We start from the raw sequence: 24,738 nt of genomic DNA, 5'->3' as shown, positions 1-24,738 counted from the left end.
GGAGGGCCACGGCGAGGACGGCGGCAGCCGCAAGCAAGCCGCCCCAGTACCCCCCGCCCGCCGGCCGGCCCCACTTACCAGCCATCTTGGAATGGACATGGGCGAGGAGGAGGAGGGGAGCGGGAGGGCAAAGGGAGGAGCCGCCGGTACTTCCTGCCCCCGGGTCAGCCCCCGGGTCAGCCCCCGCGCAGCCGGAACGCCACCGGTTTAATAAACAGCCGCTGCCGGGGGGCGAATCGCCCCTCAGCATCCGCTGTCGCTTCCTGAGAGAGAAGAAAACCGTGGCGGCGGCGGGCGGGGGGTGTAGTCAGGTGATTCCGGCGGGCCGCCCAAGATGGCGTCGTGTCCGCGAAGCCTGAGGAGGAAGGTTTACTGGTAACCACGGCGTGGGGGAGGCGGGGGGCTGCCCCCGCAGGCCTCGGGTGCACGCGTGCCTCGGGAAGGGCTATGATCGTTCTGGGCTGCGTCTCAGGCGCTCGTTAAAGGCGCAGCCTGCCCGGCCATGGCTCTGAGGGAGCTGAAAGTTTGCCTTCTGGGGGTAAGTGCTCTGTGGCTGGCTCTTCGCGGGGCCCCGGCGCGGGCCGGAGGCGGCGGGAGGGAGGGAGGAAGCCTGCTGAGGGGCTGGCTTGAAAGGCTCTCTGGTGGCGGAGAGCCGCTCCGTGAGCCCCAGAGAGCCTTTGAGTGTGAGGGGTCCTCTCCCCGGGCGAAGGGTGGGCCTCGCCCCCGCCGGAGCTGCCGGCGCGCCCCGGCTGTCTGGCCCCGTCCCCCTGAGGACGGGGTGAGGCGTTTTCCAGAGGTAAATATCGCTCCTTTTTTTTTCCATGTTTTCCTTTATAAAAAACAAAACAAAAAAAAAGAAAGGAAGCACAAACATCTAGTGTATGCTTCCCTCTTCCTCGCAAGCTGTTTCGGGCTTGGAGTTCACAGAATAAATAAATAAAAGCGCTTGAAATCAAACTCGAGGGGGAGGGGTCTGAACTTTTTTTTTAACAACATATGTAGGCTTTGAAAGTGCCCTAATTGTTGCAGGTGATGGAAAAATAAGACATCAAGCAAATTGAAGTAGAAGTTTTAAAAAACCAAAGGCTATAAAGCTGCATGTTGGCTTGGTTTGTTCTGAGGGCTTCACTAGAGAGCCTCACGTTGAATAGGTGGAGTTGTCTCCACCTGTATCTAAATCCCGTGTTGTACAGAGTATGGCAGAATCGTTTTCTGCTTCTGAATGGCCACGTTGCCCTTCATGAGGGAAAATTATGTGTTTCTGTGCTCTTTGTGTTATGAAGGCATTTGAGGTAACTACTAGATACTGTTTGCGTTCACCTGACCTGAGAAACCTTTCATCATGTAAGAAAAGGAGAATAAGCACCCAGGAAAACTAGTCCTTGAACTCCTGGAGCCAGGAACTGCATCTGTGTTTCTCTTCTTAAGATTTGCTCTGCTTATTGAGACTACAAACATTATAAAATACCAAACTAAGATAATACGCTTTTCCTCGAGAGGAAAACAGCTTGAAAAGATAAACACAAGCATACATACTGTACCCAAATTTACTACAATAGTCAGAAGATTCAAGAAAATGCATGAATGGTGTAAAACTTCATTTTCAATGAAGCAGTTTCTCAGGGTTGGTTTTTTTTTTCCTTAAAATTTTAATGACTCTGGAGATGTAAAGCAAAAATTTTCTCTTCACCTGCCTTAATTAAATGACCATTTAAAATGTCCAGCTGCTATTGAGAACAGTTTTACTGCTAATATTTTGTTGAGTTATTTCACTCCTAAACATGCTTTCTATGTATTTTTTTTAACTATGGAGTCAGTGGTGCAAATGCATACATGACCCAGAATTTTCATGTTAGTTTCCTCTTTTACCATTTATAGCTCTGTAGAGTTGCATTAGAAACATGTTTCAGGTGTGTCACAGAAGATATTTCAAGTCTTTCATTAAGCAGGGTGGGACAGCATTAGTCAGAGGTTGAAATGTGTGTGTCACACTTCTGTAATTTAATGTGCTCCATTGGCTTGCAAAGATGGAGTACTGTACTCAATTGCTGTATATTTTACTAAAAGTGGTAGATGGTATTTCCCTATTTGTGCATAGCTTGGGGGGGGGGAAGTTAGAGTAAGTGATAATAAGCATGAATGCAGATTTTTATAGTCCTTCATAAAAACTTCCTAACAATTTTGTTTAGAAGACTGTAACTTATCAGAGACCTTTCAGTTTTCTACTAAACAATTTAGTGCCTGAAGTATTTAAGAATCTAACTTCTCTGGGATTCTCTGCAGGAACATGTTATTTATGCACAGTGTATTGCAAGATGTGAGGATAAAAAGAATTATCTCTTTAGAGTAACTAATGTCTCTTTCAACTGTTTCTATTCTTTTTTTAGGACACTGGTGTGGGCAAATCAAGTATCGTGTGGAGATTTGTAGAAGATAGCTTTGATCCCAACATCAACCCAACAATAGGGTAAGAAAATAAATAAATGTGACTTATTCAAGAATAAAACCAAATTATATGAATATATATTGGTACACCCTGAATAGATCACTTGAGGCTTCTCCATGTGTGGCAGCTAAATGTGGTAATAAACATGACTGCAGCCTTAATTGGCTCATGAGCTACCTTAGGAAACATAGGAGTGTATTTGGCACTCCCGCAGCTTCCATCTTCATATATAAGATCTGGACCCATTTTGTATTGTTAATCTAAGCTAACAAAATCCTGCTAGGAGTCCTGGGTTATGAATAAATTACACTATAGATGCTTCTTTTGAAGTAACAACATGCTTTTCTCATACACTGCTCTTAAATTTCAAAGTCTAATTATTATGCAGCTACATGATTAGGGTTTTTTTATAGAGTCAAGTACAATAACAAGTCTCTTAGGTTTTTAAAGGTAGTTAATACTAATTCAGGTTGTAGTTCTCTTCATGAATTAGTTCTAATGTTACACGTCTATGTGCAATACACACACTCGTAAGTAACTGATGAAACTGTTAATGCAATTGGTCTCAACTCAGAGTAGGAATGTTACTGGGCTCAAATCTTCAAATGGATAGAAGGAAAGGCGAGCATCAGGAATTCTCGGAGTGGTTGGATCTTATTATTTCTTTTGCTGTCGTCTTTGCTTTGTGAATGTCTTATGGGCTACTTTGCTCAGAAGTAATTCTTTACTTACAGGAGGGCACGACTTCACTTGATGCTGAGAAGTGTGGGGGGGTGTCAATGCAACTTCCTGTCTCAGGTGTTACACAGGCTCTACTGCAGCTTTGACCAGAAAAGATCCTTCTGATAAAGATCAGCTGTGTCTCATCCTGTCCTTCAAAAAAATGTAGTTCCCATGATACCTCTCTCTCTTCCCCCCTACACCTCCCACCTCTTTTTTTGAGTGTAAATACTGGTATGATATTGCAAGATGTTCTGTAGGAAGTATGCTTTTGTTAAATTTCTCTGTTAACAAAGGTAGTCTTTGAGATAGATTGCTAAGTAGTTTTCTTAGATCTTCAAGGGTTGAACATTCTTAGTTACTGTCAGATTAGCTACAATGTAGGTTCTTTTTTGGAGGACCATGAAACTGATGTGTGGGTAGGAGTCATATTGCTGTTTGCTTAAGTAGGGGAGTAGGCTGTCTTAAACTCTTAAGTTCGGGTTATATAGAAAGTTCAGACCTACTGCCCATAGTGATACTAACTGCAAGCAAAACTTGTTCAGGAAGACACTACTGAAAAATCCAGTTGTTTTTCTTATTACCTGAGGTGTTTGAGAAATTGGTTATCTGTCTTCATTCCTAGTCATCCAGAGACTTTTAAAAACAGAGTCTGTTAAATAGTTGGCTAATATGGGTAGTATCTACAGTGGCCCGAAGTTAGCCATCATGTTCATGCATGCAGTTCCTGCGGGAGTTAAAAAAAAAAAAAAAGAGATTAAAGTCTGCTTAACTAGTAGGTGACCGGGTATGGTAACACAGACTTAGGTTTTGCAAACATGAGAGGTGCCTATTTATTTGGCTGGGATGCTCTTTTCTATAGTTAGACATATGTCACCACACATCTAGACTACATGTACTTAACTACATGTACTCAAACTACTTAAACGTTTGAGTAACCCAGTATGGAATTTGCATTATGTCTCCAATCGCATGTGAACTGCAGCCTCCTCAAGTCTGCTTTCAGATTTTAAATTCTAAAATACTGTGCTTGATGGCTTTAGGCTCTGAATGTCTGCAAGACTGTCTAAAGCTGCAAAGCAAAGATTGTCATCTGTGATGCTTCCATCCTGGCAAAGTAGAATTTTCTATAATCTGGAGAAAACTCAGGAGAGGGTTTTGTGGTGGGTTTTTTCTTTTTTTTTTTTCTTTCCTCCCAGGGAAGGGCTGAGACTGGAATTAACTTCATCAAATCTTCTTGTCTTCCCTCCAAAGTCAGTTTCTTTTAATCTGGTAGTTTTCTGACTGTGTGGTGTGTGGATTGATTTCTTTTCTTTTTTTTTCTCCTCCCTCCAGTGTAGCACCTATATGTCTGAAGGCAGGAACCCAAAGAGATCATATGCATGTGTCTTCCCAGGGGAATGTCTGTAACTGGTACTGTGTAGTAACTCAAGGTGCTGTTAGAATGATAGCCATTGTGGTAATGAGGCTAATGTGTAGAATAGAATTTGTCTTCATGGGTTTAATGACAGTACTGGGATTAGTATAATTCCTTGAAGTGACAGACTAAAAATCTGTATCTTTTAGCAGTCTTAACAAAATCATTCATTGGTCTGAGGACTTGGCATCTTGGTAGTTTGCTATAGTAGTATAAATGAATCTAAACTTGCCCAAATGCAGGGATTGTGTGAAGCTCCAGTAAGATACAGTCCCAAAATTTTAAGCAAATTTAATTTTGAAATTTTTTCTAGATCTTGTTTTTATTTCCTAATTGAGGAGGTGGAAAGAACAAAGTAAGGATTAGAGAGGAGTTTTGAGCATCTTACAGAACTAAAGCTGAAAACGTTTCTACATTTACTCCTGGGTTTGTGAGTTCTTGAGATACAATCTTATGTTTCCTGTCCTGTTTCCATTCCTCTTAGAATTATCTGAGCAATCATACTTTGTTGTCATGAGTATTCATCATTCAGGTTCAAATATGGGCAGCTGTAGAAACCCCGTCAGAATTCTGCAACGTTTGTCCTCTTGGGATGCTGAGGACATGTGCTGCTTTGCCTGACCAGCATGTAGCTCTAGGTACTGCAGAATAGCTAGTCTTTCATTATAGCATCAAAAAGAAATTATGAATGAGTATAGAAGTACTTTCAGGTGTATCTTATTCACATAGTTATAGTGCTTACTTGGCTGGGAGAAGCAGCTAGGAAATTTAGTAGTGATAATGCCTGTTTTACTAGAAGTCGTCAAGGATAGCTCTAGTTTGGAGGCTTTTGTTGACCCAAAAGTGGTTTGTCTTTGAGCTGTTTGTTCTCTTTTGGTTTTTTGTTGTTTGTTTTGGTTTGTGTTTGTTTTTTTTAATGTCTGTCACAATGAAAGCTTCCACTTGTCAAAGAATTTCAAGTAGCATTTAACCTCTATTGTGAGCTACCATTTGGTGTGTGTTTAGTTGTGGTGTGAATTAGAGCAACACAGCTGTTCAGTTCAAACTGACTGTACAGGAATGTTTTGGTTTATAGAACCAAGTAAGATAAATTTTCAGTTAGAATCTGCGATTTCAGAAATTGTTTCCATATTGGCTAGAGCATTCAGAATTGATGCTTAATTTGCAGCAGTCTCAAGGAAGTGGAAGTCTTTGCTGTGCTTTACAACAGATACTCCTATCACTTTATTTTCCATTATTCAGTGCTAAAGTATGTCATCTAGTTAACTGTGTTGAAATGCATTGCAATTACCCTCTTTTTAGGGATGCTGCAACATTATATTTGGCTTATTAAAAGAGTAATCAACTTTGGAGATTGACGTACTATTTAGCAAACCATCTGAGCTTAAGGAATGGGGAGAAGGTTACCTGTTAACAATGAAAAGCATTGTGTAATTGCTCCCTTTCTTTATTTTAAAGGTAGATAGCTGTTTTGTCCTCCTAACATTGAAACATGTCCAAAGACTCCAGTTATATTAACTATGAGTGTCATGGACATCATCAAAATCTATGCCCTGATGGTACTTAAGATACAAGATAAACTGAAGTTCAGAGTCTTGGACTCTGGTATTTAATGTTGTTGATCATGCTGAAAGACTCTTGTTCTCTGACTTCAAATCTACAGTGAGCTTAGTGTACTGTAAGAAGCTCCACTACAGGCCACCTCCAGGATCCTATCCTGCATCCTGTCCAAAACTGACAGTAGAGCAAGTTTGGAAGTCTGCAGTATTTTCAAGTGATGGGAATTGAGCATACAAAAGGTGTTCAAGATCATAATGTATGGTCTCATATGGTTAAAATAGTTATGGCATCTATAGCTCCTATTCTACAAGGACTTGAATTCAGTGCATGGCTTTTCTAATAAAAAATGTGCCTACAGGTAATAGATATAGCAAAGAACTCCCTCTTGTAAAAGATTAGGTCTCTGAATTCCTGTTCCTGTGGGAAATACACTGATTCATGTAAAGCAGATCAAGTAAAGCACAGAAGTACTTCACAATATTTTGCAATATTTTACTGTAATAAATCTAGAAGTGGAGGGGGAGCAGCTGGAGCATAGGAAGAGGGGGTTTTTTGTCTTCTGGAAGTGCAAGAGCCTCTGCAGACTGAAGTATATGATGACAGACAGGATTTGAGAGCTGTACAGAGTGCAGACAACAAGCAAGTTACTCATTATTGATTTTGCTGTCCTCTTAACACCTACCAATAGTGATACGAATCTCCCATATTTTATTCCCAAGTAGGGACTTACCAGCGTTTATCTGAATGTTAGTACAGAGATAGAAAAAGCTGATGCAAAGGGAAAGGATTTGATCTCTTTCCCTCTGGAAGCTTCCAGTATACACTTAAGTGATTTGCAGTGTTGATTCCTCCACTTAGGAAGAATGTTGTTAAAAAGGCTGATCTTTCTGATTTTTTTTTGCCCATACCTCCTTGATTTTTATCAAAAGCTTATAAACAATAAAAGCTTATAATTTGCATTTGTGTTCCTTCTGTTTTGTTAGTTGAATTTCATCCTCTGAAAGGGAATTTCATCCTCTGAGGCCTTTTGCCTCATTAATTTCAGCCTTTATGTATGAAAATCTTAATCAGTTTTTGTGTGTGTGTGTGGGGAAAGCACTTTTATTGGAATGTAAACCTTTTAAAAAGTTCATGGTGGTAATGTTCTAAGAACTTATTTATATTCTGAAAAGCATAAGCTGTAATTTTTTTCCAGAGCCTCATTTATGACCAAGACTGTACAGTATCAAAATGAGCTGCATAAATTCCTAATTTGGGATACAGCTGGACAGGAGCGGGTAAGTAGAATCAATGTCTGTGGTGACAGTTCTGGCTAGAGTTTGTGTTGCTTTTCAACCCCACTCCCGAAAGTCACAATGTGATCTGGTTTTACGAATATCTGTTAGAACATTTGTTTCTATGCAGGTTTCTATCAAGATATAGGTGCTGTAAATATGTTTTGATTTTTCATTGTTATCATGGTTAAAGTACAAAGTTAAGGATGATTACCTAAGAAGAGGAGCTTATAAAACAAAAGGCTGGGTTTAGATTCACTGAAAGGGAGTGCTATTTCAAAAGAAAACAAGGCGGGGGAGGGGGGGAAAGCCAGCAGCTGTCTCTAGTACCATTTCTGTAGTTGAGTTTTAAGCATTCAACTGCAGTATTTGCAGACAGTGCAACTGGCAACATGAGAATCCAAGTGAAATGAATGATCGTATTTCATAGTACAAGTAAGGCCCTGATTCTGGGAAAATATACAATTGTTAACACATTCTGTTAGCTTCAGTGTTAAGGTTATTAATGTGAGTAGGATGTGGGTTTACACATTCAAAAGCCATGTTTCAAGCAGTGTTATGGGTGATAACTGATCTTTTATTATTTTGTAAAGTTTTATTTCTCAAATCTGATAGTGTTATAAGCTATGTCAAGAAATCTATTTTGAAATTTAAATTTTTATTGGGTAGTTTGGGGTTTTGATCTCTGCAGCATGCATAGTTCTGAGGGGAGGCAACAAAAACTTCCAAGAAAATGATTAGTCAAATGAAATAATAATTAATTAATTTGCATGAGTTTTACTTAGAATTTAAAAGGAAAACTTTGCTAGTTAATGTGCTTGTTTATGGATTACTAGTAGCAACAATAGAAACTATAGTAGCTGTATTAACAGTGCTTATTCTTGCAGTTTCTTGACTGCTAACTACTGGCAACTGTCAGTTAGTCATGATGAGTTTATTTAGGATGCAAGCTAACTGTAACAAAGGTAGACACCAGAGGTGTCTCCAGTAAGGATCAGTTTGATCAGGTTGGGTTATTACTTTAGGATAATAACTGGCAAATGCAGCTGTACTATTTTTCAGGATTGGCTCAAGAAACAGAGCACCCAAGCAAAAAAACCGCAAACTAAAACAAACCCCACCACAACCAAAAAAACCCGGCCTTGTAAAGGCTCTGTCATCCCTATGCAGAGTCACTTGATCTTTTGGAGTCCTGGTGGAACTGACTTGCTAGCTTTTTAGCCTGATATCAGCCTTGATGGTTAGAAAGTAGCTCAAGTATATTTGTATTGCATTTCAGTGCTCTAGATTTTGAACGACAATTTATTTCCTTCCAGCAGCACCATATAAAGTAAACTTATGTTGTCAGGGATGTGTCACAGGAATATGCCCAGTAGTATCTGTTATCAGAAATATCCGAGTCCTTCCATTACTAGCAGTCAGTCAGCATTTGCTGTATTTTGTCTTAAGTGAACATCCTAGCCCATTCTGAAATGTTAATGCTGTGATATGAGTCTTCTGCGAGGTAGAGTATGAATTTTGAGAGGCTGGTACTCTTAAATAGAAAGCTTTATAAACATGCCTGCCACAGCTTGGCAGGAAACATCCATTACATATTAGCATTCCATCCTGTTCACTTTAAGTGTGTTTGCAAGCAATGGGAGAATGCCCTAATTTGGATTCAGCACACTACAATCTGAGGAAGCATCTCTCTACATGACTAGCATGTTCCTTGTCTTTCTGTTTTTAGACATTGAGTGACACCTCTTTAATTTTCTTCCATACAAGTTGCATGATATCTTTACTGAAATCAAAAAAGGAAAGATGTCTTACCTGGGCTCTGACCCAGGAGCTGTGATACCCGTGAAGCTTACGTACCACACCTGAGAGAAGTCACTGTGAGGCCCCAATATACCCAAGGAAAACAGTGAAATGGGAGCAAGGATATTTACTTTGAAATGATGCCAGTGTCTTCATAGATGTTCCTTTCTCCAAAACAGACAGCACTATCACTTATTGCGAGTCACAAATGGTCCGTATGCCTGCCTTGCCCTGAAATACGTAGCACAGTTTTCTGGTCATGCAACACATCTGACAATGAATTATCAAAGGGATACCATCCCTGGTGATCTGGAATACCACAAATGTCCACACCATTCTTGGAACTAAAATGTCTCTGCTGAGCTATGGAGTGTAATGCACAGAATTCATAGTCCTGGCTTCTTGAGGAGAATTTGCTATTTTCCAGTTCAAAAGCCCAGCAGCAAATAGTTCTACGCTATGCTGGGCAACCCCTTGTTCTAAATGGCTTCAGGGAGTGGCTGGCTAGCTTCACTCCAAAGGTGGAAATGTGCACTAATTCACTTCACATAGCTCATTTTCCTACACACACGCACCTTACTTCTTCTCTCATTTCCTCTACACTGAGTAAAGTTGATAGGAGATTACTTACACCAACTAGGATTTTTGCCTCCTTACCTCACAATTGTGACAGTTTCTCTGGATAATTACATTATGTCGTCTTAATAATTCTGTCAAAACACAAATCGGAGGCTGGAGGGCAAGCTGAAGTCTTTGGAAAAATAGCAAAAGGAAAATTCAGTTTTTCTGGTAACATCTGTTTTGTTAATGTATTTTATCTGCTGACTGCTCTTAGGTGGAAAAAAGTATCTAAGTGTTAGCAGGCAGGAAATGAGAGTAATACAAAATCAGCAAGTGAAAGTTGGTTTATTCCCAATGTAAATATTCAAATAATCAAAAAGCCAGGTTGCAACCAGTCCAAGTGGTGGTTTACCAAATATATTTCCCTTTACATTTTAGTACTTAGGAGGAAGAGAGGGATTATGTCCCAACACTAACTGAATGCCTGCCCGTGTTTCCCTTTCCCACTATTAAATATTTTTATATTCTGAACTTTGTGTTCAAAATCCTGTTTTCAAAACAGAATTTGAGAGCCAAATGTAAATGGTCTGGAATTCTGCTTTATAGCAAGATTTTTATGATTTATAATATTGCTCTCAGTTGAACTGTACTAAGCAAAAGGAAATTGGTATTTTATTAGAACCAAATAAGCCTTTATGAAAAACTGTATTCTATTAATGATTTTTACCATGAGTAATAAGATGCACAAAAGCTCTAAATCACATATGCTTACATCAAAGCAGGACACGCAGTTTACTCTGTGCTTTGACTGAGAGTTTTGGTTGCTAGATTAGTTATCTGGTTCTCTTTAAATTAGCAGAATATCACACTGGTTTTAAGAATGCTTGATTGATATTTTTGATGCAACTTAATCATGTGCTCTAGAACTTTTTTCAGTTCTGGATTCATAACACTGTGCCCATGCAAAGGTACAGGCCTGTTTTATACTCTGCAAATACACTACCAACCAAATATGCCTGCTGTAGATTTAATTCTGAAAATTACAATAAAATTGCTGTAGCCTTTTACTATCTAGCGTGTTCCTTAAAGCTCTGTTCACAACAGATCACATAGTTGTGGGCTTTTGCAGTTTTTAGTTTTAAACATGCTTCTAACTTTTGAGTTTTGAGGAAAACCTTAAGTGAAATCCTTAAAGCCATAAGTTAGGTTATGAAGAGACCAACATTTCTAGCATTTAAGAGTGCCATCACTGATCCATGGGGCTAGAGGTTGACACCAACTTCTGAACATTGCAGATCAGCAGTAATATATGCTAGTTTTTGTGAAATTACTTTTTGTCCAAAAGTATGAGTGTCTTAAAGAGGAAGAAGCAAGTTCAATTTCGACTATTTTCCCCTTGCTCAGTGTTTAAAGTTGATCATATATCCTGTGGGTTTGTGTCTGTGTATAATCTACAGTCTTTTAAATGAGAGATTCTAATCTAGTCAAAATAAGGTCAAGTTTGGCTTCCTGCTTTTTGCAGTAGGTGTCCTGCTGATCCCTAAGCTATTTATTGGTTGGCCTTTGTAAAATAGTTCTTTCATGGAAGTTTATGTACTCCACTGCACAGCCTCTCTGTAATTGTAAAGAAAAGTTTTCCACTAATGTGAACTTTAAAGGTAGCTTTCACTTTCTTCAATAATAATAATAATGAGATCATGGAGGTCAGTGGCAGATCAGATTCATAATGTATGGTGTCTGTCTTTCAGTTTCGTGCTTTAGCTCCGATGTATTACAGAGGGTCAGCAGCAGCCATTATAGTGTATGACATCACAAAAGAGGTAAGAAGTTTGATCTTGACCCAACATTATGATTTCTGTGGGTTTTTTGTGTCATGGGCCAGTTCTGACTCTTAATTCCTTCTGTTTTTTTATTTTTTTTTTTTCCACATCAGGAAACTTTCTCAACATTAAAGAACTGGGTTAAAGAGCTTCGACAGCATGGACCTCCAAACATTGTTGTAGCTATTGCAGGAAATAAGTGTGATCTTAATGATGTAAGGTAAATAACCATTGACAGTTTGGAGGTTTTCACTTAAGCTCATAGTGCTAAATATTTTAAGCAGGTGAAAGGTATAGAGCAATTTAAGTTGTTTTGCACTAGCATTGTAGTTTCACAAGGGATTTGAGCTGTTTCCACTGTCAGGTTTGGTTAGTCTGCCTTTGGACGGTCTTGCCCACTCCCTGTGTTGGTGTGAGTATGTGTGTGATTGGGCAGTAAACCAGGCTGTAAGATGGATCCAGATTAAAACTAACGGTTTAAAAAAAGGAAGACTGATCCAAGTGTATTTATCTTGCTCACACCATGAGCACTTGCAGGCATGACAGAGGTGGGATAGCAGGGTTAGGAATGAGCAGTTTACAGGGAGACAGGATTACTTTCTCTGGTGGCAGTGCCAAGTTACACAAGCCTAAACTGCCTGTGAAACTACAATGTAATACAAGCTGTTTACCTCACTTTATAAGAAGTACCCCTGTCAGTCTGTAGCACCTCATTTTGTTAGGAAAAACATAGAGCCTGTTGGAAAGCATTGTGTAGGTTTTTCTGACTTGCTTGTTCAGGTGCCTTCCTTCCTTGCTTAAATATTGGGGTGGAATTGGCTGTGGCTGAAATAGTTGCAGGGAGCGGGAAAAGTTCTTGAGAAACTTTATGAACAGCCAAACTTTCAAGAAGGCATGTACTCAAAACAAAAGAAGCCCTTTTTTATTGATGTCCTGGTTAAATAAGCCAAAATTCAGAAAGAAGGTGTGTGCAGACTTCTTGTTTTTAGATTTCATTGGAAAAGGCACCACAGCTTGTGTCTCAAAGGAGGCAGATGGTTTGTGTTTAAAGAACCACTGCAAAGTTGGTTCTTAGTATAGTTTTACAAATTGTTAATATATAGCAGTTATCTAGTGAGCTCTAATAACTTTTGTTAGAAGTAGCATATGTCTTGAAGGAAATACGGCATAAAGTTACTTAGAAGACAAATATATGGCATGTGGTATTAAGTCTCACACACTTATTTTTTGGTGCTTAGGTGGCATCGTAAATTACGTGAACGTTGTTATTCAAGCTAATGAGCAAGATTCCTTGTACTTCAGTCACAGGCAATATTTTAGCCACTGATCCAAAGTCTGTGCTTTTGGTATCTTAAGTCCCTTGTTACTGAAAGTAGCCTATTTTTTCTAGAAATTGTATGTAAAGTGATACAATGTATAGTCCAGTCCTCTCCCCCCCCTGTTGGGGTTTGGGTTTTTCACATTGTTTAAGGAAACATACTTCATTATTAACTTGGCCTGCTTAGGAGTGCAGAATAACTTTTTCACTTCTTGGCTCTGTTGTTGTGTGCTCAGTCTAAATGAGTTTGTTTACAGCTATGTCTTCATGCTTCATGTAAAGTAAATGCTATACTAATGATCTGTGCAGTGTTGTGAGATACTTGGTTTTATGAACAGCTGTAGGAAATCCACTGGATTAGTGGAACCAGTACTTTAGGATCTTTTCAGTACATCTGAAACTGTTCTGTGTGTGAAGAATAAAGCACCCCCTAATGATTGATTGCAGACCTACGCTTAGAGCACTCAAGAAACAAACTCCACTGTAATGTTGTCAGATGGATTAAGGCCTTGTTTAGTTTATGATTGTGCTTCAGTGATGCTCAAGGCAGGGAGACAGCATAGAGTAAAGAATGAGCATCGACTTCAGGATGAGGGAGCACTGTGATGCCAAACAGGTAAAATACAAACTATTCATTTAATGAGACACTTAAAAGCCTAATCTGTCCCTTAAGGTTTTTAATAATGGGGGGGTGTTGTGTTTGGGGCTTTTTTTTTTGCATTCACAGTTTTTTCTTTGCTTTGTTTTTCCAGAGAAGTCATGGAAAAAGATGCAAAAGACTATGCAGATTCCATTCATGCAATATTTGTAGAGACAAGTGCGAAAAATGCAATAAACATTAATGAACTCTTTATAGAAATTAGTAAGTATTTAAACAGCTAATGTGCTTTCTTCTGAAAGAAGTTCAAGTAGAAATTTGATTACCGTATGAATTTTTGTGCTATTTAGGCGAGAGTATGCTGACTTAAATTTGTTACAATCAGACATGAATACAAACTGCAAAATGAGCTGTATAAATCTTTGGTCATCTAATGACCTCTAAATATTCCTTCTAGAGATTTTAAGCCTACTGTGATGCTGCTGGATAAATAGCAAGCAGGGCACTCGTGTCAGAAGTCAGTGTCATCTTACTATATCTGTTATTGAATGTTTCAATTAGTACTTCCAAGGTTATGGAAGGGAAAGAAAATGGCACAAGGAAGATCCAAACTTTATACAGCTGCTCACTCTTAGTGTTTGTACTTAGTCTAAAACAGTGCATTTAAAAAAAAATATAAGAATTCATAAATGACAGATTACTGCCTAGGAAATAGCAACTATTGTGTGTAGATTTTCCACAAGTATTTTTGTGATACCTTGGGTTTCTTTAATTGCAAATCTTTTCTGTCTCGTTCATGGTGGGGACGACAATGACAATTTTTTTGTGTGAATGAAAAGCAGACAGTATTCCAGAGTGAATTCCATGCAATGTTATTTGCAGGATATGTTTCAGGCAGCAGCACCAATGTGCAGCTATGTCAGCCCGTTTGTGAAGAGAGGACAAACAGCAATCCATTTATGTGTGTGTGCACTGCAGTTTAGCTTTGAATAACTACAGAAACATTAGACTTAATTAAAAAAAAAATAGGGCCCTTATAAGCAGTTGAATATATTGAAGCTGATGTAAAAAATACGTGGTGTAAATTAGCTTCCTGATTTACTGACTTAATAGTTGCTCTCTAAAATTGATCTTGCATAAACTATGGGGAAAAAAAATCATAAATCCTCCTCAGAAAAGAATACTCAACCAGCAATAGTCAACTTCAAAGAGTGATTAGATGACTAAAGCAGCTACCTTTACAAGCACTTCTATGCTAAGCCTGATGCAGGTGATCTACTGTGGAAATACAGGTCAAGATGGTGGTTCTCAATGAAGATATTCCAGATGGTATTGGATCCTGCAGAGTGTATTCTCTGGGTGCTTTTTAGCTTAGCTCTCCAAGTCTAGATTAGCCTGAAATGTAAATGCTGCAAAATTAGCTTAAAACTGCCTCTGCTCTTCTTTTGTGGAACCATACCTCTTACAGACATAGTATAGACTGTTAACTGCCGTCCTTATGTTATGCAGGAATGTTGTAATTAATGATGTATGACTAACTGAAGACACATTTTTGTGTACAAAACATACACTGAATGCTTAGATTTAGTTTCAAGTAAAATGTCTGCTATACACTCTTTTTTTTTTTTTTTTGCCTCCTTGTAGGTCGCAGAATTCCATCAACTGACACCAACCCCCCATCTAGCGGTAAGGGCTTCAAACTTAGAAGACAGCCATCGGTGACAAAGCGCAGCTGCTGTTGACTGATCCCTTAGAAAATCAGACTTGTTTATACAGTAGGTGGTCTTGGAAGTTAATAGTTCACGTTGGGTTTATATTATCAGTCTTAGATCTTTATCTGCTGGTGTTTGTACACCCAAGGTCCTACAAAAATGGACCAGTTCATCTGACATCTGTACACTCGCAGAAAAGACTGCAATCGTAATGTCAGCCTGTTTACTTACAAAAAGTGTAGTATCTCTTGCATTCAAAGGGAATCCATCATCACTTTTTTGGCCTTGCTTGAAAGGAAGGTGACTATATGGATGGTAGAACTGAAATGTGTAATAGTTTTGTAATCAAGATTTTAGGGGGTTTTTTGTAAAAAGGGAAATGAGCACTTTTGTGGGACTTAGGGGTGGGAGGAGTCTGGAAGTTAGATGTCATTTCTTCCTTTTCTTCAGTGAGCCTTATTTTAAATTTAATTGTAGCTAATCCAAAGTACGATGGGACAGTTGATGTGAGGTGGCTACAGAATAAGCAACTGAAGACAAATAATAGACGAATCAGTCCATCCAGTCCCCAGATCCCATTTGCACTTTTTATTTAAAGATAATATGCGCCGGGGGTGGGGACACAAGCAACAGATCTTAAATCACAGACAATCTTTTTTTCATGCTGACTTTAATCACTTTAAGGCAAACTTATATGCTTATAGGCATCCTTTTGTTCCTACAAGTTTTTTAGTATTAAGATGTTGGTTGAAGAAAATGTAGTTGTAGTTTTGACTAAATTAAGTGGTTACTGACGAAAAACAGATGCTGTAAACAGATGCTGCCAGTGGTTCTGATAAGACCTAAAAGTTTCTGGGGAAAGCTTTCAATTGCTTGGCATGTGTAAAGTGTTCATATTATATTTATGAGACCAGTGTTTAAAGTATTATAAATTATGTAAAAACAGTAAAAAATAATGCGATCTTATACACTCCTTCCATTCCACACCTATAGATAAACTCCTGGGGAATCTCCATCAGGTTTTTTTTTTTCCTGTGTTTTAGGTATTGTCACTATGGTTCATCCAGAGGCAGACTGAAATTCTTTCTCTTTCAATCACATTTGAAAGGGCCGATAGAGAATGCTCTTGGTGCAGCATGAGGTCTGTCTGTTGAACAAGTTTTCAGCCGTGGTGCACCCAGTCTTTCCTGTTTTGGGCACAAAAATATACAAATAGGAAGTAACCTTAAGACGTGGTAATGTAGATCGTTACCTCTTGGTTCTTGGGCTTTTTCATCTGTGAGGGTTTTTAGCAAATCAGTGTTTAGCTTATTCTGTGTTGGTTTTAGTACGCTTTCAATTAAACTATAGGTTGACCATACCCATTTGTGCTATTTTATTTATTTTTACTTTTTGTTTCCTACCAGCACTAGTGAGAAACTTTATACTTTTGAAGAAAAAGAGCTTAATAGACTTGAGTATATACTAAACTATGCTGTTTCTCTTTAGTATCAAAATGAGGTCACGTTGATGATGCTTATTCTTTGTTTGTAATCTGGTTTTCTATCATCTCAAGTATTTTCTCTGAAGGAAATGTAGAAAAATTTGTAAGAAATTAAAGGACTTGTACTTCAGATGAGTTTGTATTAGTGAAAATTCTTGTAGAGCTATTCTGGAGCAAAACAGGTGAACTATTACAGTGAGATTTTGAATGAGTCAGTATGTTTTCATGAAATTTGGTGACTACATTTTTATCACGCCTTTTACTTACCCTGCGTTGTCAATTATGACGCCTTTGCCACAGTTATACAGGCTACATGCTTATAGAGAGCCCAAGAAGTATATCTTCATCAAATGAAGGCTGTTTGAAGCCCCTTTGAAACGTTGGTCCTTAACAAAGCATCCCATAGTAGAGACAGATTTGTGTTTGGTGTTCAGCCTGATGTATGATATATTTTTTTTCTGTCACTCAAAGCAAATAAATTACGACCAGAAAACTTTAGTACTCCTACAAAATTCTTGACGGAAATATAATTAGTAAAGAAAGAACAGAGTAAGCTTGCTCTTGGGCATATTTTTAATTCTAAAAAAGCAGGTTAGCAATTAAATGTAGAACTTTCACAGTGGCAGTCATGGAAATCCCTAATTTCTTTGAAATATTTCAATTCTTACTCCTGGCAAATTTTTAAAAAATAAATTGTGTGGTTATCTAATTCAACTAGGTTTTTAAAAAACTTTGTGTTCACAGTGCTTCAGAAGTCTATTCTATACCAAGATACCAGGTACTTTAGTATCTTAACTCTGATACAGAAAATACTGCTTTCATTAAAGTTGGTTAGTAATAAATCTGGAAATTCTTGAACTTGGAAGGATCATAGTAGGAGAAGGAAAGTCTCAGATATTGGGAGTATCTTTCATGTAGATTAGTAGAAAAAGGAATTTCAGACTTTCTAAATTATTGTTATTGCCTGTTAGCGTATGGTAAAAAATGAGTTAAAATCTGTTTTTCAGTGAGATAACAAAAAATAGTTTAATAGCATTTATTCAAGATGTATTGACTTGAGAAGAAAATATTGGACTTTAGGCAAGACTGAGAGTTAGGTTAGTACTGAGATTATTGTAGTTCTCTCCAGTCAGGGGAGAGATCCATTTATCTTAGCTAATCTTTATGAACTGCTTTCTGATCTGTCCTCACTTATTTGCAATACACCAAAATTAGAGTTTAAAAACAAACAAACAAAAAACCCCCACCCCAAAACAAGCAGCAACAATCTGGCCCTTCTCAAATGTAGCTAAGCCTTCATGCCTCAGACTCCTTTTGTTTTTTACCAGTCTGAGTGGAATGCCGGCATACTTCATATCCTTTTTGCAATTCAGATCTTGAATTACTGCTGTTACAGAAAACATGGAAATAGCCAGTGTTTCAGATTGTCCATACTACAAACACTGAAGTGAGGGTGCTTTTTAACGCATGCCTATTTAAAATGACAGACTGTTGATGTAAGTTCTTTTGAGCCAGTGAGTCCTGTTTATTGATCAGTTGGCCCTAGCTGAAAGCCAGAATGCAGTCTTCCCTGGATGAGATACACATGTTCATTGTTTCATTTTTGTTGGAGAAAAATTATTTCTTCTGTATTAATAATTTGTTAGGCCATCTGCTTTCATCTTGCACTAGGCTTGCTGAAATTGATTATATTTTGTCCTAACATAGCTTCTCTACTTGGAGATACATTAGCCTTCGAGTGTTTGGAGTGCTGATTATCAACCATTCCAGCTAAATTTTTAATAACTTTTTTCTGTTAAGAAGTTGTTGAAAAAGCTCAGGGCTGAAGTTTTATTCCACTATGCCTTTCTGTTTAATGAATGGAGCTCATCATAGAGACTAGACTCTCAGATACTCTCAAAGGGAATTAATTGCTGCAAAGCAAGTTTGGAAGGGTAAAGTATCATGTATGCAAAAATGTCACGAGGTGCATGTCATCATTGATCCAGAGCATTTTTTAACTGACAAAATATGACTATTTCAACTTCTAAACAACACCTATTCTTTCCCATGAAAATTATAGATTTGTACAAAAATATAATTTGATAAATGTTTAGTTCTTAAGCTTTGGAGCAACTTAAATGTGCTCCCCAAGTTTTGGAGGGTGTCTTCATCTGACCCTCTAAATCACAACAGTCTCTTAGCTGACTTGCCAGGCTCTTGATCTGTGCTGTAGGTAGTTTTGTAGTATATTTTATATACATGCTGAAAACTGGCATACTAAATGCCTAAATAGGTGAAATCTGGAAGCTTATGTTTAATAACAGAAGCATCTAGTGGTCAAACTCCTGAAAATTGTAATAGGTGCTTTGAAAAGTTCTAAGACTATTCTAACAACTTTTGCTGTTGCCAAGAAGGTAAAGACTTCATTTATTATGTTACTAGATCCATGTTGAAGCAGAACAAATCATTGCACTTCAAATCCCTACTGACATCAGTGAGACCCTTCCTCTAAGTGCTACAGGATCAGACAGTTAATAGTTCAGAGGGGAATTTTATGCAAACTTGAGTCTTTGATGTGTTGGTGTACATAATACCAATTTAATGCTACCAGCCTGCTCAAGAAAGATTATTTACATGCTTGGGAAGAGAGTAAGAGGAGAGGAGACAAGGCCTACTTACTGATTTGGAAGTCTAATCCTTTAACCTGGTCAAGATGTGTGGGATTCATTGGGAGCTGTCTACATTCATGGTTAAAGCTTCATTTTAATTATCAAAAAATAATTCCGTCTGAATATCTTGAATGGTTTAAAAGTTGGCCTCAATAAGATTTTTGTTACAATGTTAATCCTAAATTATTCCTTAACATTAGTGTTAATTTCCAGTATAACGTATTGAGTATTAGTTGGAAAAGGAAGCTTTATCAGTGAAGTTTGAATGACTTTCTTGTGAAACAGTCTTTAGTGTTTATTAAGGATGGTGTAGTCTATTTGTGGTGTGCTATGTCAGCAATCTGCAAAGACTATCTTGGGAATTGATGATTTACAGGACAGAAGCTGTCTGAACTGTGTAGCTAGTCACCCTGTAGCAAACCTCACTTACAAGCAGTAATAGCTACATAGAAGTAGAAAAAATCATCTCAAATGTGAGGAGAATCTGAATAATTCACTGACTTAAGCTTCTACACTGCCTATTCATTTTCTAAAACGCTTCATGTATCTCTCTTAAACACTTTAAACCTCTAAAAAGGCTCTTCTGTTCATGGACAAGAGAGAAGGACAAACTTTCTTAACTTTTTTAGCAGGAAGTTGTTTTACAGTGACCTGAGACTGTTTGTATGCGACGAGTCAGTTACTTGAAGTAGGAGAATTGTGTGCTTGGAACTAAGCTTCTAAAAAGTCTGCACAAAATTCTCTAAAGAAAACTGTTAAAATTTTATGTTTGTGTCACATTCCTAGTAATAGATCACAGCCCTGGTAATGGCAGGTGACAGAAGATTTATAGAAGTAAGATGCTGGTGTGAATTACCGATCTAAGATAGAAATACAGGTTCTAGTATAAAAAGGCATGTCAGCTGTCCTTTTCAGAGTCGTATGGCTCCAGCTTGTCAAAAGAAATACGCTTGAAACCACATCTTTGTTTCTCATACAAGAATTCAGGTGCCAAAACATGTTTCCCTAAAATTATTAGGCCTTCTGACACCAATGCTCCTTTCTGAAAAATCTCTTCTGATATTTTGGAGGTCTCAGAAGTTTGAATGCAAATCCTTTCTTGGTCAGCTAGAATCAAGAACGCATGACTTGGAAAAAATCAAACAAGCATTACCAAACTTCATCCATAAAGTATCACAGATAGCAAATCTTTCAAGGGATATAAGACTATCCTGAAACCCAAGAGTACTGATAGGCTTAGTCTCTGACATGTCAAAATGATCCTAGGGTCAGCTTTTTCCTCCTTCCCCTTCCCGTTTCCCCCCACCCTGAATTTTTAACATAGTGTTGTCAGAGTGTACATGCTATAAACAGCTATTTAAAAATACTTAGAAAAGCTCTAGTGGCTTAGAGTTATTTGGTGCTTCCTATTTTACATGGAAAATCAAGGCAGTAGGATGATTCGTCCCCGAAAAGCTGGGACAGCGTTTGCTGAAACTGCTCTCATTCTAGAATAAAGACTTCTTAGAAGAAACAATTTTGCTTTTCCCATTACATCATCCTGCAAGTTGGGGTTCTTAAATTTTTGTTTAAACACTAACAGTAAATTTTATTCAAGGAGCTGATTACCTTTGTAAAGGTACTCTTCTTTTAAGAAGGTTGGGTTTTTCTTTGCTTCATTTCTGTTAATTTTTTCACATATGTATTATTGAACAAACCAATGGCTACTGCTTCAGATGTTGAAGGATACAGACCACTCTTTCTGTCATGCTCTTCATTTGTGTGTGTGATACTCCATCCAGTTGTTGCACTTGGATATGCTGTAACTCTGACACCTGGATAGGTTCACTGCTACTTTCTTGTGTCACTTCCTCATGTTACAGTATGTATTTCCTATTAAATCCATTTTGTTTTCTTGACAATTTGGTCTCTGTGTCCTTATGGGATTTAGCCAAGAATAGGTGGTGAGTGTCTCTTTCTCCTCAAAGGTTCTAGAAGTATCTGTCACAGTTGCAAATACTTGTAAACAAAATGGTAACTCATTAGTACAGCCTTATGAAACTATTACAAAAACATAGCAGCTGAGACATGTACCACTATTATACTACATAATGAAGGCTAAAAGCACATTCACCTGGGGGAGCAAATTATTGTAAGGCTCTAATAACATGATGTAAACTCTTTTATATTTTTACTTCCTTTTTTTTTCTTCCTACTTCTGAGTATTGTGTATCCAACATTGAAATTGTGACACAGTGAATTGATTTAAGACACAGAAATGGATTGCATTTCTGTAGCTGTAAGACACTTAAAACTTCCTGGCAATCTTCCCCCTTGTACCTCCCATCCCCAGTACAATGAAGAAAAAAAGAAATAATTCTGAATGTCTCTTCTAAACAAGAAACTTTGCATTTGTGTATTCAGGGCACAAAAATAACCTGATCTGCATATAGCTCTTGCGGTGTAATAAATGTTTGCCTGTAAAATTAAGCATGAAGGTTAACCTTTGTATCAGCAATTCTTGTCCCTCTTAAGAACTTTCTGCCTTTTCATTATAGGATTGGGTTATTCTGTTACAAAGGTTGAAAGGTCTGTGCCTTCTTATTATAGTATCTCTTATTAAAACAAACTTAAGCCGCTCAAAGTTACAGAGCATTTGCAGCACTGTAAACTGCACAAATTTACAACCATTGCTTCACTGCATGAAATGTAGTCAGATTACTAGTGATGAAATACTGTAGTGATGAATTCCCAAGCTTATGAATGTTTTGAGACTTTTTTTAGTCTTCTCTTGGGCTGGTCCTGAGAGCATGTACAGGTTTGTCTGTATTGTTGGTTTGTAGATGCTAATGAGGAAAACCAGGCTTTTGTTCTCTCCTTTTTGTTTGAATTGTTACACTCCCATATAGTGCATAGAGTGCAAATAAAGAAATGTTGATTTGGCATAATGTAAACAGCCTTTTCAGCTTAAGTATTCGTAATAAACTTTTATAGTGTAATAACATGCTAAATCACTACCAGTCTGATGTATTGTGCAAAAAAAAAGGTGTAAACATTTTATTAATAAAAAGCTTTGTTTATAAATGTGCTGGCTTTGTTTATAAATGGTTGCAAAATTCTCAACATCTTAAAAAAAATAGTCTGTATAGTAATAGAATTATAGAAGAAGAATGTAAGTAATGCCATGGCAAAAGTGAATCTAAGTGATGATTCAAATAGCTGTTTTCCAAAAGTATTGACTACTGGTCATGCAGAAACTGTAGCTTTTCCCTGGTTTATGTATACACAGACAAAGGCAGAAGACTAACTTGTACAAAGAAGGGATGGGGAAAAACAGCAGAGAGAATGCAGCTTTTGTGTAATGCTTCCTTTCTTTGCAGCATGATGTCTGAGAAACTGCAGGCCACACACAGTCTTGTCAACCAGTGCAAGGCCTGACAAATTCTACCAGGGTCAAGTTATTTAATACATTGCTTTTAGCTTAGACTGCATGAAATGTACAATTCTTGACTGCTTAGGCCAGGTTTCTGTCAATCAAAACTGTAAGTGCTTTTAATATCTGCACAGTGTTGTGGGGGCCTGTCATGCTGGGAAGGGATCCTTTCTTATTTGTTAATATAGCCAGCTGGTTCGTAGCTTGCCTTTTTTTAAACTACTGCTTTGGTGGTTATGCAGAGCACAAAAATATGGAGTTGACTACAGTTATCTTACTTGTCTTATGTGATGCTTAAAAGATGTAGTTTTCTTGTTTCAATGTGTGATGCAAGTCTAACATGTTCAGTTAATAGCAGCCTTCAAAAGTGTAAATAAGCAAAAAAAGTCCTGTTTCTGACGCTATTTCACCTAAAAATGTTGGACACAAGTTTCTACTAAGCAACTGGCTGCAGTTCATACAGAGGATAGATGTACTGTCATCTTTTTAACAGAGACCAAGAATAACTTAAATTTATTGTTTGGTACCTGCTATTTTTAAGTTACCCTCTTAGATGTGTGTAAACTGCTTTTGAAGTGTCAAATACGTTTGTATAAGGGGGTATGAATGTGCATCACAGAGCATAAGAAGGGTAAACACAAGGAATCTGCTAGAATAGAAAAACACATTTATGTGTGTTTGCATAGGGAATCTCGATAACTAAATGCAAACCACCTAATTTGCACACACAATATGAGAGAATGTTTTACTTGATACAAGTCTTTCATAGCTTTTAAGGTAAAAGTTTTGTAACAGATGAAACTGTTCTTTAAAATTGTTCCAGTACGAAGCTTTCAGGTGCTCTTCAAAGTTTCTCTGTAGTGTTCATCCCTATTTTCTCCAGTTAATCAAAAACCCACCTGGGCAACAAGTTGCCTTCTAGTCTTGTTGTGGCTGAATTGTTAATAAAGTGAGGGTTGTTTTGTGTAATTGATAAGGACATAGTATTGCAGGTGGCCTTCATGCATGCCCATTTGAATGAATCTGAGCTGCACAATATAAATGTACACACATTATTTACACGTAACAAAAACCTGGCAACCTATGTTCATTAGACTTATAAATTTTCAACTTAAACAATGCTGTGCTTTATAAAATCTTCAGCCTGGATGAAAATGTGGGTGAGTCCTCCAAATACAAGCAGGTAAGTTCAGAGCTGCCAGCTGCAGTAAGATGACACAACTTGGCAAGCCCTTTAAGACGTGCATCATCAAATGCTTAAGGGTGTACTCTTGTACTTTCAGGAAAAGCAGAACTTGGAAAGGTCTGGGCAGCAACACTGAATAGTTGTTTAGGGTTTTTTTATGATGTATGACTATGTGTTGTGTAAAGTTTCCTCTGTCTTATTCCTCACTGTTAGTTTCCAGTTGACTTGCAGATATGTATAAAGCTTGTCTTTTCTACTAATTACTGGACTGAGAGATCAGTGAGAGAACCTGTTTATAACAATAAAACCTAAGAGATTATGTGGAAGAAGATAACCTTTCCAGAATATCAGCCAAAGAAAGCTCTACTCCAAAGCGTAAATGAACTAAATTCTCTCCTGATTTGAGATCTAGTAAAATGTTATGACATAATCCATAGTTTATGCTATAAATTAAACCCCCCCGAGTAGCAAAAATAATAAGCCAAGAACATCCCAGGCTCCAAATCTAATTAACTAAGCAAAGTAGAATAGCAGGGACCTGGAAAAGAAAATGCACCCCTTTATGACATTATGCGACCATCTTTTCTCCAACAGAGAAGGAATTAAGGAAGAACAGCAGTACATTATTTGAACGTGTTGCTGTACATTGCTGAAGCTTCTAAAAATTAGTCCTGATGTATTGGCTAGAAGGACCTGGCAGGTTTCACTTGGGTTGTGCAAAACCAGGAGTTACACGAAACGCATATATGGGTTTGTTTTGGCGTGGAATGAAAGACATCT

General features: G+C 37.9%; 2 protein-coding genes across 4 annotated transcripts in view; one reads left to right on the top strand and one right to left on the bottom strand.

Annotated features, from left to right (window-relative positions):
- Positions 1 to 250, bottom strand: part of LOC140659619 (serine/threonine-protein phosphatase 4 regulatory subunit 1-like) — a 28,103-nt gene extending 27,853 nt beyond the window's left edge. The window contains exon 1 of the mRNA XM_072879462.1: positions 79 to 250. Coding sequence (XP_072735563.1) covers positions 79 to 250 — 172 coding nt within the window. The remainder of the gene's footprint in view (positions 1 to 78) is intronic.
- A 148-nt stretch (positions 251 to 398) lies between these two features.
- Positions 399 to 22,423, top strand: RAB22A (RAB22A, member RAS oncogene family). Of its 3 annotated transcripts, XM_072879464.1 has the most exons (8): positions 1,490 to 1,624; positions 2,388 to 2,467; positions 7,339 to 7,420; positions 11,527 to 11,598; positions 11,712 to 11,818; positions 13,669 to 13,778; positions 15,159 to 15,289; positions 16,270 to 22,423. In XM_072879464.1, the coding sequence occupies exons 1-7, from the start codon at positions 1,577 to 1,579 to the stop codon at positions 15,254 to 15,256; spliced, it is 597 nt and encodes a 198-aa protein (XP_072735565.1). In that variant the 5' UTR covers positions 1,490 to 1,576; the 3' UTR covers positions 15,257 to 15,289; positions 16,270 to 22,423. The 3 variants fall into 3 exon arrangements, with proteins under 3 accessions (XP_072735566.1, XP_072735565.1, XP_072735568.1); XM_072879465.1 differs by lacking the exon at positions 1,490 to 1,624 and adding an exon at positions 399 to 538 and having other exon boundaries at positions 15,159 to 22,423; XM_072879467.1 differs by having other exon boundaries at positions 1,494 to 1,624; positions 15,159 to 22,423.
- Positions 22,424 to 24,738: the final 2,315 nt, after the last annotated feature.

Source organism: Ciconia boyciana, chromosome 14 (assembly GCF_034638445.1).
Source record: "Ciconia boyciana chromosome 14, ASM3463844v1, whole genome shotgun sequence".
NCBI classification, from domain to species: Eukaryota; Metazoa; Chordata; class Aves; order Ciconiiformes; family Ciconiidae; genus Ciconia; species Ciconia boyciana.
The sequence above is the reverse complement of the archived record's forward strand: the minus strand, read 5'-3'. Positions and strand labels throughout refer to the sequence as shown.

Bases quoted from the DNA above. Each gene is read 5' to 3' on its own strand.
- RAB22A (XM_072879464.1), top strand. From the start codon at position 1,577: ATGCATGAATGGTGTAAAACTTCATTTTCAATGAAGCAGTTTCTCAGG. The intron at 11,599-11,711 runs GTAAGAAGTTTG...TTTCCACATCAG, and splicing joins TGTATGACATCACAAAAGAG to GAAACTTTCTCAACATTAAA. The intron at 11,819-13,668 runs GTAAATAACCAT...TTGTTTTTCCAG, and splicing joins TGTGATCTTAATGATGTAAG to AGAAGTCATGGAAAAAGATG.